Here is a 16,591-nt window from a genome sequence, read left to right on the forward strand (position 1 = left end):
ACCTCTGACCTTTGGTCACCAAAATATATTTTGGGACCAAGTGAACGTTTATTCCAAATTTGAAAAGATTCCCTGAAGGCATTCCTAAGATATTGCATTCACAGTAGGGGATTGACGTGAGGTAACAGCGACCTTGCCCTTTGACCACCGAAAACGTATCAGCTCATCCTTCAGTCCAAGTGAACATTTGTGCCAAATTTGATGAAGTTCCCTCAAGACGATTCTGAGATATTGCGTACACAAGAAAAGCACAAACGTGAGGATACAGAAACATTAACCTCTGACCTTTGGTCACCAACATATGCTTCGGTCCTATTTGGCACTAACTCAACATTTGCGCCAAACTTGAACAAATTCCCTCATGGTGTTCCTGAGATATCGCATTCACAAGAGGGGATGGACATGAGGTAACAGTGATTTTAACCTTTGACCACCAAAAACAAAAAAGCAGTTCATCCTTCAGACCGTGTGAACATTTGTGCCAAATTTGAGGAAATGTCCTTTAAGCATTTCTGAGATATCGTGTTCACAAAAATGGAACAGATGCGAAGGCACAGTGGCCTTAACGTCTGACCTTTAATCACCAAAATTCCTCTTGGGAAACAAGTGAACGTTAGAGCCCAGTTTGTGGAAATTCCCTGGATGCATTCCAGATATTGAATTCACAAGAATGGGACGCACACACTTACGTACGTACACAGATGACCAAAAAACATTGAAACACTTTCAACAGAACTCCAATTTCACAGAATGATTACTGAAGAGAAGACTTTGTAGTGTCTGCCTTTAGACGTTGTTGCACTGCCCCCAGTTAGCCAGACAATCCCTGTAGGCAGGTTTTTAACATGTGCCAGATTTTTGTCAGATGGTACAATAGCTCCCTAAATCTTATTACATAATCTGGTAAAGAAACATATAACATATAAAGTTCAGATATCACAGTGACGGACACACACATCCACGAACACGTGCTTTGAAATGCATCCTGACATTGCAACTACAAACGGACTTTGATGGACACTTAACTGGAACCGGCTGGGTCATACCCTGCAATCAAGCTCGTCTCACCACCTACCCACTGTAATAACTGGCTTTTCCATATCAGGTTTTTCATGATCAGCACAGCTTTGTAAACCTTTCTCATTAACAACCGGTTACGCCTCCTCAAATCTAATGAGTTCACCACAGTATGTGACTGTATAATGAACAAATGTCTCTCTCTCTCTCTCTCTCTCTCTCTCCTCCTGATCTTTACCCTCTGTCCTTCTACTTTCTGAAGACAAGGGCCTTTTTGTACAAATGGGAAATCATAGGACTCACATGCTTTGGAAGGAAGAAAGTGAGTGATCACAGCAGATGATAGGGTTGTTCAGAGGAGGAGAGCAAGGTAGAAAGGCGGACTGAAGTTGTTTTTGAGCTGGACGAGGACTTCAGAACCGGACAGCTGCGAACCACAGACTGAACCGGACTACCTTAACATGGAGAATGGCCAAGCAGAAACGGAGGACAGAACGGAGGGCCTGACAGAAGGTAAAACGGTCAAATTACACGACCTATAACTTTTGAAGTGATGCTCTCAGGCTAAAGTTCTGCAGCTGTTATGCGAATCATCAATTAATTAGTTTATTATGACTACAATAAACTAATTATTGCCTAGTGTTTAAAATACAAGTACAAGAAAAATGCTCATAACAAGATGACCTCTTTAGAGTTTACAGTGATGAATTCTGACAGAATAGGGGAGAAAAGATGTCATATTTTTCTCAAAAGAAAACTTCAGTCTTTGTCACATAAACGCAAACGCATAGTGGTCTTATTTGAAAGCATATAACTCATTGATAAAATGTTCCAATTTTTTGTCACTTGAATGTTTGTAGATAACAATGGAATTCATACCATTTCAGACACGATCCTACAGTATGTTTATCTTGTAAAGCTCTCAGATCACTTCTTTCTTTGAATTTGAAACAGCTGAAATCATTTACATGGACATGGACATGGACTGTAACACAAAACTTTGTGTAGCAGCTTAAGAGCTTGGCTTGGCATTTCATCGTGACTTCTGCATCAGCAAAGAGCATAAAAATCAATCTCTTCACTTTTTTTAAAATTAAGCTTTAGAGTAGAAATAATGGAGTCCAGCTGAAATTTAATATTGGAGCTCCTAATATTTGAGTGTTGCAAAAATCCAGTAACAATATATCAGCTGATATTTTCTTCACATATAACATTGTTAAGGATCTCTCACTTTATTGTTTTAATTTTAGACATACGTATTGAGCATGCCATTTTACAGTTGAAAACTGTCTGTCAGCACTAATTTTCCAAGGCAGACCCATTAACTCGTCATTTTGTCAATGATTCTGAGGAAGCCACAACAGTGAGGAAGTATTCACATTACCGTGACCCTGGAAGTGCTTCACCTAAATTGGATGCGGTTGATTTTATTGTCATCAATTACCCATGTTTGTTTTCTGTTGTCACAGGTCAAAATGGCTGCCGCGAAAAAAGCCATTACTTGTTACTTAACAGCCGACATCCGTCTAGCTGTGACCTAACTTTGAACCTTAATGCTCCAGAAAAAAAGCCATAAAAAAGTATGTTTAAAAAGAGCAAAATATGCACACAAAAAAAGTGTCTGGCTTAAAGAAAATGAGCCCCTGAACACATTATGTTTACTGGATTAGACATACAGAGTGTCCAACATGTCACAACACAATAGGGACTGCGAGGAACATCATGTGTCTTCCTATAACTGCTTCAATCAGGGAATTACACACCTTTGGTTCGTCAATGAAAATGATTTCCCAGTTTTTTTCCTGGAAGTTTGAGGTCACTCTGGGACAGAAGTTTGAAGTGACACGTTGACGTCAACTTTCAGCTGAAGCCCAAAGCACAAAACCCGAGTTTCAAGAGGAAATTTGACAGAATGACTCCGTTGTTGGACACTGTATATTCCTTCTTTGGCTCTTACACAATCAAGAAGTGTTACATGGTATATTTTGCCTGCGGGGACTTGTCGATTATGCATGATAATATATGTTAAGTACGTATTTCAGATGACCCTCAGCAGTTTTGACAGCGGGCCTCGACCTGTGACGTTTCCACAGCGAACAGCAGCATTGTGCTTTTATACAGCCAGCTCACTGTCCTCTAAACACACCACATTTAGGAGACAAAATCCATCATAAATGTGACTTTTTGCTTAGGCTGCACTTTTCTCTTAGAGTCAAATCATTTCTTTTAAACATGAACAACAGTCCCTCAAAACTCCAGCATCTAAAAATCTGCAGAAATGAGCTTGTTATGCCATCAGGAGAAACTTCCTGCAGCTGCTCGCTTTACTGTGAACTGCGTTACAGTTACCACAAATTACAAAAAGATTTACACAGAAGGACATGACATGGACATATAAACGATGCCTGTTGTAGCGTGTCATTGGACATATCTCTCTTCCGGTAAGTGACTCATGTGCAGCACTTTCACATGACCGCTGAAGCTCACTTAAATGGAAATAGTGCTGACTTTGTCGTCTGTTTCACAAAATATTTGTCATGAGCCCGGCTGCTAATGTTTTCTGCTGTAACGCATCCCACGCAGGAGCAACACCCTCCGTCACAGTCCATGAACAGTATTATTCTGCTTTGATAAGAATCTAAACCATGAATGATACTGCGGGTTTAAAGTCATTTACAGTTTGTTAAGAACACATTTACTTCAGACAAAGAAGAGCATTACCACCAATCACACCATTTGATGCGAGTCAACAGGTTGGATTTTGGGTGGAAATCTGTTGGAATTTTTTTAAGACTTGAAGCTTTTTTTTTTTTTTTTTTTTTTTTTTTTTTTAACTGTTTTTCTAAATACACCAAAAGCTTTCAGAGTTTGTTGTTAATCAGAAAATCATCTGTCATTTTAGTTTTTGGAAGAATTAGCGATGCTACTGGACTGATGTTCATTCTTCAAACATCTCTCCTGCGTTCACTTGTACTTCTGGTATTTATGTTTAAGTATCACAGTTTACCTGTTTACCAGTTTATTCTCTTATTTTCTGAAATAATATTTCAGAAAATAAGAGAATAAACAGATGAATGGAATTCAGTAAATAAGGTTTCATTGTGACAACAGAAAGGTTCATTGTTCGAACACTTTTAGGTTGCATCAGCACATCAAAATGCTAATAAAGGTAAATATTTGAGGTAAGAGCTGCCATCCTTTCATGTCTTTTTCATAACTGCTTATGAATAAATAAAGTAATCATATATGGGATTAACTAACCTTTTTTCTATTTGTTTGTTTTCTTTCGTTCATATAGACACGGAAGAAAATGTGGAAGAAGCTAATCTGGAGATCGCTCAGGTACTCAAGAACCTACTGATTTTCAATATTAATTAGTGCCCGATCACCAGAGGTGCGAAAGCCTTATTCTTATTCAAGCAATTATTATGATTCTCCGTAAACAATGACATTTTTGGCGGCTTTATCATATTAAAAAAAATCCTGAAAGTTGGTACACCACCAAGCGGGAATATGCAGACCTTGGCGTGCTGCATGTCGGGGAGCCGGCGGCCCCAACCCGCTGGATATCCGACATGTGTGTGAGGGCCCGCATATCACTGCTTGCAGTTTTAATTTGGTTTACACCTCATAGTGGGAGAACTAGTCAATAACCATCAACCAACTGAGACATTGCTGTTAGCGAAGTCACCAATTAAATAAATTAACTATGGTTAATTGGGTCAGATTTTCTCCTGTCAATCAAACTTTCCCTCCATTGATGAGCAGCAGAGGTTCAAATGTTTCCACGAGGACAACAAGCTGTACATTGTAAAAGTTTGTCTGTCAGCTGCTTTTACTGAACCCTCTTTCGTGGGCACGCTCTCTGACCATATTAGATTTGATGTTGTCAGTATCTCAAGCAAACAATCCAGACATAGGTCACAGAAAGGTCAAAGGTCGATCTAACCATGTGAATTCTCTTTTGACATTCCTGGATAGAGGAGCAGCTTATTTTTCCAAGATGTCACATGTCAGTTCAGCATCAACAGCTTTAATCTGTAGACTCACTGTCTCACCGCCTCTGATGTTTTCAGATTTTCAAATTAAAATTCAATGAGGCAGATGGGACCAAATTTCTTCCAACCCAGCTGAGAATGAGAAAGTTATCTAACAGAAAATCCTGCAGAGAAACGACCCAAATCAAAAGACAAAATTATATCAGCTGTAGCGCTACATTTTTAAAACTCTGACTCGGGATGTACCGATGTTGAGATATCGATCCCAAAGATTTTACAAGTGTCTCAAATTGTGCTCACTCTGCTCGGGAGCAACATGGCAGAGTTTTCCAAGCTCTTCGAATCATTGTGCTGTGAAGTGTGAAGTCTCATGACATTCGATCACTGGCACATATTTACTCCCGGCAGAACACAGCAGATCAGATCTGGCAGTATGAGACAAACAGTGAACAGATAATCATTAGTTAAGACGTTTGCACGAGCGTCTCATGATAAATCCTCCTTCAATTGTGTTTATAGTTCAGAATTCACTTAACTTAATTTAGATAAGAAGAGAACATTTTAGCTTGGAGTTTTAGGCGACACTAAATCACAGCTCCCTAACGCAAAATATTTTACATTGAAATTGAGTTGCTGGTCCCACTAAGGCCACTAAATCACCTCATGATGTTCTCTTGAACTTACATAAATATTTTAGCATTGAATGACACTATTAGTCACCGTTTTAAAGGAACTAAACACAACATTTACCAAACTCGCATCAGATAAAAGTAAATAATGAGATTATGAGGCAAGCTGTTGTGACTCTTTAGATCTGCAGCCTCCAGGAGAGCAGACACACATCGGCACTGTCAACTATCAGAAAGCACATCTGATCTGACTGTTATCAGATGACTGAATAGAAATTTCGTTGATAACGGTCAACTGAGTGTAGTAAGTTCAGAAGGCCTCCTTCAGCTCACATAACATTTAGGACATATGTGTTGTATGTTGTAACCGCCTGTTCAATAGTCTGATAAAAGGGTGGAAAGGAGGAAGAGCAGAGGGCAAACAGGACAGATGCTCTATTGAGACCCCTGTCTGATGTCTTTCACATGACTGAGAGCAAAAGCAACAGAGAGAGAGAGAGAGAGAGCGAGAGAGAGATGGAAAGATAGGGCGAGAGAGAGCTGCTCAACCCATGTAATGTTCCCATGAGCTGATTCAGTTATCCCCACTAAATAAATTCAATCAGCTATACATGAGAAAACTAAGAGGGGAACTGCAGAGAAGAAGGAAGGCGGGTAAAGAATCCACTGCTTTTAGAATATTATAAGGGAAAAGGTGAGAGAGAGACGGGTTGGTCGAGAGGAAATGTCCTAAACTGGAACTGAAATACTGCACAAGCAAAGTCTAGGAAAATCTAAATGAGGAAGAATTGGCTGTGAGAAACTTTGACTCAACACCTAAGAGCAGGAACCAAAAACAAAATCACTGAGCAGAACACTTAAAAAACAAAGAAGTTAAGAAGTAAATAAAATCTGAAAGGACTCATGCAGGGATTAAATGATCTTAAAATAAGTAATAAAAGTTTATGGCCCTAAAAATTACAAATATGGACCAACTATAAAACAATAAAAATAAGAACCAACAAAACCTTACAAGTCATGATTTGCTACCAAACCAAAAGAGTTTGGAAATAAAACAGTCCAAGAACTAAGAAAACTTCATGAAAAGTAAAGAATTAAATTCAGTCAAAAGAAGAAGAATCACTGGAATATGAATACTAAGCTTCTTTTCAGTTTTATTTTTCTTTGAATTGTTTGTCTATTTCTACTCTTTTCACTTGACTACCTTCTAAAGACAGACTTTATAAAGTGCTCTTTGTGATCAGCTGCAGGGCCTGGTGGCTGAGCTGCGCAGCGGGCTCCAGGCCGCTCTGATGGAGCTGTGCGAGCTGCGCCAGAGGGACCAGGGCCTGGAGGAGAAGCTGCAGGCCCATCAGACTGACGTGGATGATAAGATAATGAGCCTCAAGAACTCGCTCAACACTTTCAAGGTGCCGGAGACGCAAGGCAGCGAAAACACACACACACACACACGCACGCATGCACGCACGCACGCACACATGCATGCACACAGTTTATTTTTGGTGAGCTGGAGAGACCTCTGTAACATAATTTAGAACATCTGACTTGAACGCTGTTGAGACTGTAAACTAATTTAATCTATTAGACAGGAAGGCGACGCTTTCAGAGCCGCACGCTGCTTTTCAACGGTACATGAAATACTGACTGGCATGTACATCTTCTGATCCATGTTGTTAAGATCTGTATCATGTAGCTACACATACAAAAACACACACACACACACACACACACACACACACACACACACACACACACACACACACACACACACACACACACACACACACACACACACACACACACACACACACACACACACACACCAACTTTGTCAATCTACAAACAACTGATTTACTCGTAACAACGTGCCCGTATGAGTTTGTTTTACTGTTACATTTGGTATTTTAGGTATATGGTATATCTATTATGATATATATGTTTGAAATATGAATGTAAGGTTGCAACAAACACACATGCTGTGTGATAAACATATATGTGTTCTGGTTGTTTTTGATATGACTGATAGACCAGGAATTGTGCACACAACTGTTACAGCCTACGTGAGAGGAAAACAATTTCGAAGTTTAGTCATTTCTTGCTAAACCGTTGCACCTGTACTTTCACTGGCACAATATACATCACATGTTTTCACCATCTGACAGCATAGGAAACTGTAAAAGTTTCATCGGTAGTTGCTCTGGAAGAAAAACTCCCTCATTTTGATGTGTGGCCTGAGACAAACCGTCAAATTTCCCTTCTAAATCTGACCCTGGTGCCTCACAGTGTGAAATACAGCAGCCTGTCAATCATACCAATTTACAGTAATCTAAACTAATGCCCTTCTTTGGTAAAAATATGCTTCCAGGAGGAGCTGAATGTGGCATTGTTCCACATTAAGGACGTGTCCAGCAGACAGAGGGAGATGCAGAAGAGGATAGAACTGCTGCAGTCAGAAAACAACAAAGATATCATCTCCATTCCTCACAGGTAGGCGGACACATACCGAATGAGGACACAGGTGTACACAGGTCTTCCCTCTGACCTCTACAAAATAGTTTGTAAGAGAACAGTGCTGCTTTTGATCAAACACGTATTGGCAGTGCCACAAAAAGTTCAACTGTGTTGTGTAACTTGGCAAAAAAGTTGTTTTTATCTATTACTTCTGCTTCGACTGTGCCGATTGGCCCTACAGCAGGATGGGCTCCGGGGCCGACGTGCTGACGGCACCGGCGGATGAGCACATCTGTATGCCCACCAGCCAATCAGAACTCAGTGTCCTTCAGCACTTTTTCTCCAGTCTGCCACACAGCGGGTCGCCACAGAGGAGCACCACGTCGACACAGAGTGAGTCTGCTGTGTGCGTCACATTCACTTCCACCCACTGAGCTCAAAGTGTTGGTGCACAAACGACAGACCTGCAGGGGACGTTTACTTACACTAGTGTTTGTGTGCTGCAGCCTCCACCTCTGAGCAGGAGGCTCAGCAGCTGCACAGAGGTTGTCCATCCAAGTCTCCCATGTGGGGAGAGACGACCAACAGCGGAGAAGAGTCAGTCAACAGTCAGGCTGAAAACAGTAAGAAACGCACGTGTTACACGCCATCTAACCGCTAACTACCGGTCATTCAACCCGGTATCACGGCAAAGCGTGAAATAGACACGCCTGCCCACGACAGCAAAACGGGACATAGCCACGCTTTGGGCTGTATTGGCGTGAAAGTTACACGTTTTCCTGTAGTGGATGAAAATAAAAACCTACTGCATGTTTGAGCCATGTGATTTAAAGGAAAATTCAACTTTTAGCAAAACCACAAAGTTGGGGTTACTAAATAAGCACATGGTTGAGCTTTGTGACAAAAAACATGGTTGGGGTTTGAAAAAACAACAACATGGAAACAAAAAACAACTCAAGAGAAACATTGTCACCTGCTGAATTTGAACCTCAAAGTCCCGCATGGCAGTCTGTGACAAAACGTGTAACTTTCACGCCTAGACAGCCCGAAGCGTGGCTATCTCACATTTTAGTCCAGTAGCCTTTGGGTATAAATTGTGTGCATACTTGACATATATTGTGTTTTGTGTGTGAGCAGATAAGAGGCAGGGAGCCGCACTGGAGCTGCTGGAGTCAGAGAGAGTTTACGTGTCCCACCTGTCTCTGCTGCTGAAGGCCAACATCTCCTTCAACGGATCAGAAGCTCTCACTTCGAAGGAAAAACGGTGAACCTGCCAACGCACAAAGACACCAGAGTTCAGACTGACGATGTCAAAACACTTACATGGACACCAAGAAGTGAAAGAGACGTCTCTGAAATGAACCCTTAATCAATAAGGAGGAGACATTTAAACTTGTTCTTTGTAGAAAAGCCGTACTGTAACAATATATACATTTAAAGTCAACACACAACCTGTGGAGAGAAGAGCGACCCAGATGTCTCTGAATCACACCGCAGCATATTCCAGCAGTGGCTACTGATCGAATTAGAGATCTTACAGTGAGAGGAGGACAGGAAATAAATAAATCAAATAAAAAGCAGCTCATAAACACCAGTGAGACACAGAGGACACTCTTTAAAAAAAAGAGAGAAAAAAAAAGACTCCAGCTTTGTTAATGAAATCACCGCTCAGCTTCAGCACACGTGTTCCCAATGACCGTGAGCCCCAATGAAACGCTGCGACTGCTGAACTGGGTCAAACGGTGTTGGTCAGTGATTACATTTGTCCAATGTCTGTCAGACAAGATGACACACTAATTGTCTAAATGTTTATTATGTTACATGAAAGTGCAAACACGAAGGATGTTTGCAGCTACTTCTGTGTATGAACTACTTCTGGAGGTTGTTTTTTTTTTTGCTCCAGCAAGGCAAGAAGTCATACAATGATGAGACTATAAATAATGGTAAATAATTGCATTTTTGTAAGTGCAATATTACAAAAAAAAATCATGATAGTACAAAAGAAATATGAATTGTGAAAAAACAAAATGCCTTCAAAAACAAGTGCATTAAAATCCTTTCATTCGTCTTTTATCATTTTAATCCTTCATACGTGATCATTAATATTCTTTATAATTAATCACTCTTCTGTGTCTCGTCTTTAGTCCATTTCCCAGCTCTCTGAGGTTTCTGATCCAGCAGCACCTCGAGCTCCTCCACACTCTCCAGGAACGGGTGCTCAAGTGCCAGTGGCAAGGCATCATGGGAGATGTATTCATGAGGCTCACCAGCAACGAGGTAAACACAGAATGAGACTGCGTAGACAAAATGTATAAGAACTACAGGGGGGGGGATTTTATGTCTTAGTCCTCACTAACTGTCCCCTCGAAGATGCTTTCCCTCCTTTTTTACAGTAATGTGTTCATTTGGTCTTTAAAACCGACCAGTCTTACATGAAAAACACTTCGTGATCAGGTTGAGACTTCTCTGTTTACATATAAAGTAATCATTCCAGCCCTCTTAGTATTTTCAGCTGTTTTTTTATCCTGCTTTGGAAAAACACAATAGAATAAAAAAAAAATTGCAACCCTTCACAGCCTGTGAGTATACTTGGCATTACTTAATTTTTTTCTGTTATATAAAAGTAAGAATTTATTTTTCCCCGACAGTAAAAAAAAATAAAAATAAAAACACGAGTGGATTTCAAGCTATAAAAATCCTTTACTTAATATTTTGTAATATTCTGAATGGGCCAGAATATTACTAAAAATCCAGTAATGTGTAGTAAGCTTTAAATCTTTAAAGCTTTAAAGGAGCGTGCTGCAGCAGAAACTCAGCTGAAAACCAAAAGCAGGCAGAAAAACACTGAGGTTAATGAGTCTATTCTATTAGAGCCAATGTGTGGCTAACTGGCTCTGAGTGAGTAGGAGGAAATGCTGTAATTGGTAAGAACACCTAGCTATTTAACTTAAAGGAAGGTTCGCAGTGCATTATGGGACTCGACATACTTCGAGGAAGGAAAACAGCAGCAAAGAAATTAAAAATAATGAAAGAACGAAAAGAAAGCTCTAAATCGAAGATAATCCAGGTTTTAATCTTTACTGTTTCGTCATCTTTATTTTCTGTGATTGTAATGAAAAATCTGCCTTTTTCTGTAATTTGGCTTTTTTTTGGAAGTTTTTTTACTTGATCAATTGTTTGTGGGAATTATTTATTTGGTTTTGTGTGTGTTTTTAAATTAAAAATGAAACAGAGCTTGCCCTGATTATTATATTGATATAAAGAAGTCTCTCCTCGGAAGAACTCAAAGAAGGTGGAGCTTGTTTTTATCTAACCAAACTAATCGAACAGTGAAGGACAAGAGGAAGTGGGAAATGTGTCTGAATGGGACCTGGACACTGACAGTGTCTCTGTCTTCTTTCAGAGTGATTTCCTGGACCTTTATGTTTCCTACCTGAAGGAGCTTCCAGACTGTCTGTCAGTCGTCACCATGCTCGCCTCCAGCTCCATGAAGTCCTCTGCATTCGTAGAGGTAACATAAAAATGATAGAACGAGACAGGCTATGACACGAAAGGATAAAGCAGGACATGAAGCATAATTTCTTTTTTTTAAACTAAAGTCTAGTATTTCAAATTTGTTAAAACGTTGCTTAATATCAGAGAACACCCCCGCCATCCTTGTGATATCAACTTTGATGAATTTGAAATATTCAGAAATCCTGAGTGATTGTTAACTTCCAAAAGGTTTCAAACCTTATATTTTTCTCCCTCTGCCCTGATTGGTCCACCTGTGCTGGCTTGTGCTCTGATTGGCTGTGTGGTGCTGCTGTCAGAGTGACATCATGGGTGATGAATCCAAACCCTCCCTCCACACTCTGCTCCTTCAGCCGGTGCAGAGGATCCCCGAGTACCTGCTGCTGCTGCAGGTTAGACCAACACTGTTCTATGTTCATATTTAGGGGGAACATTTTTTTAAATGTCATACAGAATTTCAATATGAGCTCAAATTTCACGATATTAGCAAATAACATAGACAGAAATACTTCAATAAAACTAGGTTTTGGCTTTTTTTTCTTCAGAATTTGTCTGTCATCTTCCTTTATTAATGTGTTATACTTTATTCATATCATTAGTAAAAAAAAAAAAAAAATCTTATGAATTAAACAAACAAGATACATAATGTGTTAATGTGTGATCTTTAGAAGTGCTGGTAGTCTTGTCACATTTTCCTGCTTCCACTCAACATCTGCTGGCTGTTGCTTCTTATTTAACAGACATATGTGAGGGAGGTATATTCTCATCAAACTCTCTGCAGGAAAGTGGTTATTTTACAAATGACTATTCTTTTAACGAAAGAATAATATAAACATTTAACTGAGATCACACTGAAAGAAAAAACAAACCCATTTAATAACCTGAACCAGAAAAAAAAAAGTCACTTAACATCTCAGTGATGACTGAAGATTAAAAACGGCTCTTTCCTGTAATGAATATGTATATTTTGCATCCGTATGTGTGTGTAGGGACTTCTCAGGCAGACGGATGCAGAGCACCCAGACTACTATCTGCTGCTGGTGAGCATCCAGCAGTTCAGGTCCTTCACGACGCAGTACCACCACCTCCTCCAGCACAACCAGGAGCTGCTGCTGCTCAACCGCCAGGAGATGAAGAGGTCAGTACGACCGTCCCGCACAGAAATAAACAACATTGCAACTCGTGTTTAGGAGATTAAACGAGACATATTCTCAAAGTCGGAGGCTGTGTGAAGCAGCTGTGCGCTCACTGTGCTGTGCACCGCCTGCAGGTCTACCATGAAACAGCTGTTAAAGACGGTGGAGAGCGGGATCCAAGCCAACAACATTGGCTCACCGTACCCCTGCAGCAGCGCAATGCTGTGAGTATGCTGCAGTCAACCGGCAACTTTTGCACTCCCCCAGTTTACTGGCCTCTCAAAATAGCCTTTATTCTTTCGTTTAGATTTTTCAGGTAGAAAAACAAGTCCTTTAAAAGCTGCATTGATCTTTTTTGGCCTCTTGCGGGCAGAAAAAACACACAAACTGACACACGTGTTCATAGATTAGTGCCTCCTCAAATTGTTTGGATGACCGATGTCAATATTTACTTTCAAGCTCGGTTTTGGTCTCCACAATATATGTGGTATCTTTTCACCGCAGGGAGCATGCTAACCAGGTGAAGCGCAGGAAGCAGTGTCTCCTGGAGCAGATCCAGTCTCACCGTTTCCAGGACTGGGACCGGGACCAGAACCCAGAGGCTCATTGTTATGACACCGACTGGCCCCCCCAGCTCCCGTTCTTCAGCCCCGATGTGGACTCGCGGAACCACAAGCCAACAGGTCTGCGGTCACGGAAGCTGCTGATTATTAGAATAGATGATCTGTCTGTGGGTTTCTCTCTTTGATCGTTCATAATCTGGGCATCAACGGGAATACGTATGCTTCAAGTTAAGAGGTCGTCAGATTGCAGAACAGCGCATGGAACCAGTTTTTCAAAGTCTCTGACACCGACAAACCCGACCAGCACTTCACGCAGCGGTTTGAGAAGTTTCTGGAAGCAAACTCTCTGTTTTCATGCTTCGCATACTTCAAGCAAGTACGAGACAGCTTGAACGTTACGTTGTTTTGACCAGTGGCACCTTTTCTCCCGTCACTCCAGTGTGACCCCTTTGGACGTGTTCAGACATTTAATTAAATCAACTTTGAAGTGTACTGAACACGTAGAGCTCGATTGATTGACGTCTCTTGCTCAAAGAAATGCTCGGGTGACGGCTCACCAACACACGTTTGATCATTGTCCACGCTGGTAGAGGAAGGTCTGTCTTTGAAGCTTGAAGAAGAAGTAGGACACGGATAGAATATATTTAGATCTGACCTTTAAGTCCAGGGAACAAGCCTTAGTGTCTTGCGTCAACAGGACCGGGTACACTCGGTACACCTGAGCACCCTTTATTTATTTGCAATTATTTTGGTTGTCTTGTCATGATGTCACTTTGTGCCACATGTGGAGATTTGGCAAAACCAGACATGCAAACCTTTGGGACAAATGCCCCCTCAGTCAACCAATTAAACATCCTTTGGCTCTCAAGGTCTTGGCAGCATCCCGGAGAGCGGGACGTCCGAGAGGTCCATGCCGTGCCAACACCATCTGTCCTCCAGACCGGCCGAGTTCCGCCAGGTTCAGCCGGGCTCCGCTCTGGCCGACGCCCTGGGAGAGTTCCTCCTTCCTCCAGAACCCCGAGGGATGGAGAGCCTCTATGAAGAGGATGGAGGCTCCCTTCACGACGTGTCAATGTTCGACCGCTGCTCGTCCGCGTCCTCGGATTCCTCCATCGACATCGCCTTCGTGAGGTGCCCCAAGGCCCCCGCAGCATCACATCACGCGATGGCAGCGAACGTGTCGACGACCCGTGACGTCTTTGGCAGCGGTGGAACCTCCAGGGACGGTTACAGCAAACTGCCCGGCAGGGGCTGCGTGTCTCCAAATGAAGCGGTAATGATGCGTCGAAATCAGCATCGTCCCCTTCAGGCCAGCCAGCGTAAGAGCAAGGTGAGTCTGTTCGTCAGCCGATGTAGAGAGAACATAGTCTCGAATCGTTGTAAAATCCCAAAACACGTATGTCTTCTCCGCTTTCCAGTCACTGAACGGCCTGCAGATGGACAACACAGTGAGTTGTCTGGACAGTGGGCCTCTGTCAGACCACCTCCAACGGGTGGGACTGGGCAGCCACGCCAAGCTGGAGCGCCAGGGCAGTAAGGGCAGCCGAGGGTCCTCCACCCCGTCCCGTAAGGTCCAGACCCCGCTGGGGAACCGAGTGGATATCGACAAGCAGAGTCCAGATCTCCACGGGCTGCTCAGCATTGTGGGTTTCAGCAACGATGGGAACAAAATAATATGTCACTTTTAGCCAGATCGTCCGAGATTTAGAATCTTTTCAATTAGACATTAGAAGGCTACAAAAGCACTGAACCTCACTATCAGGAAACAGGCAACATTTAAAATGTATTTTCTCATTAACTGAAGTGAATGAATTATTGTGTTTTAACCCATCAGGACTCTGGACTCCAGTCGTGGGGAGACGAGTCAAAGTGGAAAAGCGGAGCAGAGGAGAACAACCACCACACTCCCTTCAGTGAGAGGAGCCGCAAGGACAAAGGAGGCTTCAGGAACTCCTTCAAGAAACTCTTCAAGAAGAAGTAAGAATGATAATGTAACGTGGAAATATGCACATGGATGCTTTACACCTGAAAAAGCTTTGATTAAAAAGGGAGCAAGAAAGAGGGCAAGACTGAGAGATTAGTATCTCTGAAATGTCATGAAAGCCTTTAAAAACAGCATCTTTCAGTATCCGAGTTTACGGAACGTTTTTTTTTTTTGTAGAAATACATAATAAAATGCAGCCACTCTGACACAGAAGCATCACATTCACATCTGCTCTCTTTCTAACAGGACCGGTGATGAGAAAAAGGAGAAAGGAGGTAACAAATCATCAGAAAGTCAAAACAGCTGTGAACACGAGACACCGGGAAAGAATCCTAAACTTGTAAATCTGGACATAAACCGCGGCACGGCTGTATGAACACCACTTTACGAACACCGTCACAGACTGATCAAGTGAGCAACGTAATACATGCATGTCTATCTATACATTAATACATACTACTAAATGCCACAAGAGCCTTTTTTTCTTTTACATTTGAAACTGCAAACATTTCACGAATAAACGTGTATAAAACGAAAAATACGTCATTTTTTTTCTATTGTTTGAAAGAGAAAATCCTGGTTCTGACCTTCACCTTGAGGGAAAAGCACTTCACATGGTCTATGCCATTTAAAAAAAAACAACAACAACAAAAAAAAACAGCACTGATTGTCCAGACCGGTGTTTTACACGCCTTGATACGATACCAGGTTGGATGGTTGAATTTTTGCACAAATTCAATGTTATTTTGTCAGACTTGGGTAAATGAAGATTGATGGGCTGCGACAAAATGACGAAGCCTATCGAGTAAAATTGTTTTTAATCAACTTAGACCAACTGTGAAGACAGTTAAACCTTTTTTGCAATTTTTAATTTTGCAATGTAAATATATGATTAAAACCTTGATCACAAGAGGGCACACTCATCCCCTTGCTGTCAATAGCCCTGACAACTAATATATTTCTTTTCCTTTTCGTTTGCTTGTTTGCACCCCTTCGTTTAAATCTCTGCCGACTTAACATGGAGCCTCTGGTTTTTATGAGATTCCCTCCACTTCAGCTGTCAGTCAGCCTGCTTCCTTTCTTAAGCAATAACCGGAAATATTTTTGCTGCATTATACTCAGGAGAACGAATATAAAGCTATAATTTCTGTATGTTTTCAAGCATTTTGATTCAAATACAAAACATGAAATGTTTGTGACAATTATATATGCACTGGCTTGTTTTGTTAAGAGATGAATTTGACAATCATCAATAAAAGGTTCACACTGTGTATTTGTTTTGTGGCTCAGCTGGTTGATT

General features: G+C 41.4%; 1 protein-coding gene across 1 annotated transcript; it reads left to right on the forward strand.

Moving 5' to 3' along the window:
• Positions 1-1,386: 1,386 nt before the first annotated feature.
• Positions 1,387-16,534, forward strand: arhgef33 (Rho guanine nucleotide exchange factor (GEF) 33). The gene is made up of 17 exons (XM_069712276.1): positions 1,387-1,530; positions 4,316-4,359; positions 6,889-7,053; positions 8,010-8,131; positions 8,337-8,488; positions 8,602-8,718; positions 9,233-9,359; positions 10,240-10,372; positions 11,499-11,606; positions 11,908-12,000; positions 12,598-12,746; positions 12,879-12,968; positions 13,249-13,427; positions 14,177-14,637; positions 14,726-14,950; positions 15,142-15,284; positions 15,538-16,534. The coding sequence occupies exons 1-17, from the start codon at positions 1,479-1,481 to the stop codon at positions 15,665-15,667; spliced, it is 2,490 nt and encodes an 829-aa protein (XP_069568377.1). The 5' UTR covers positions 1,387-1,478; the 3' UTR covers positions 15,668-16,534.
• The last annotated feature ends 57 nt before the right edge of the window (positions 16,535-16,591 follow it).

This window comes from Brachyistius frenatus, unplaced genomic scaffold, assembly GCF_029030835.1.
Source record: "Brachyistius frenatus isolate BFR_SWC_R1_liver_20210118 unplaced genomic scaffold, ASM2903083v1 Contig_108, whole genome shotgun sequence".
NCBI classification, from domain to species: domain Eukaryota; kingdom Metazoa; phylum Chordata; class Actinopteri; family Embiotocidae; genus Brachyistius; species Brachyistius frenatus.

Bases quoted from the DNA above. Each gene is read 5' to 3' on its own strand.
- arhgef33 (XM_069712276.1), top strand. From the start codon at position 1,479: ATGGAGAATGGCCAAGCAGAAACGGAGGACAGAACGGAGGGCCTGACA. The intron at 9,360-10,239 runs GTGAACCTGCCA...TCTCGTCTTTAG, and splicing joins CTCACTTCGAAGGAAAAACG to TCCATTTCCCAGCTCTCTGA. The intron at 11,607-11,907 runs GTAACATAAAAA...TGCTGCTGTCAG, and splicing joins AGTCCTCTGCATTCGTAGAG to AGTGACATCATGGGTGATGA.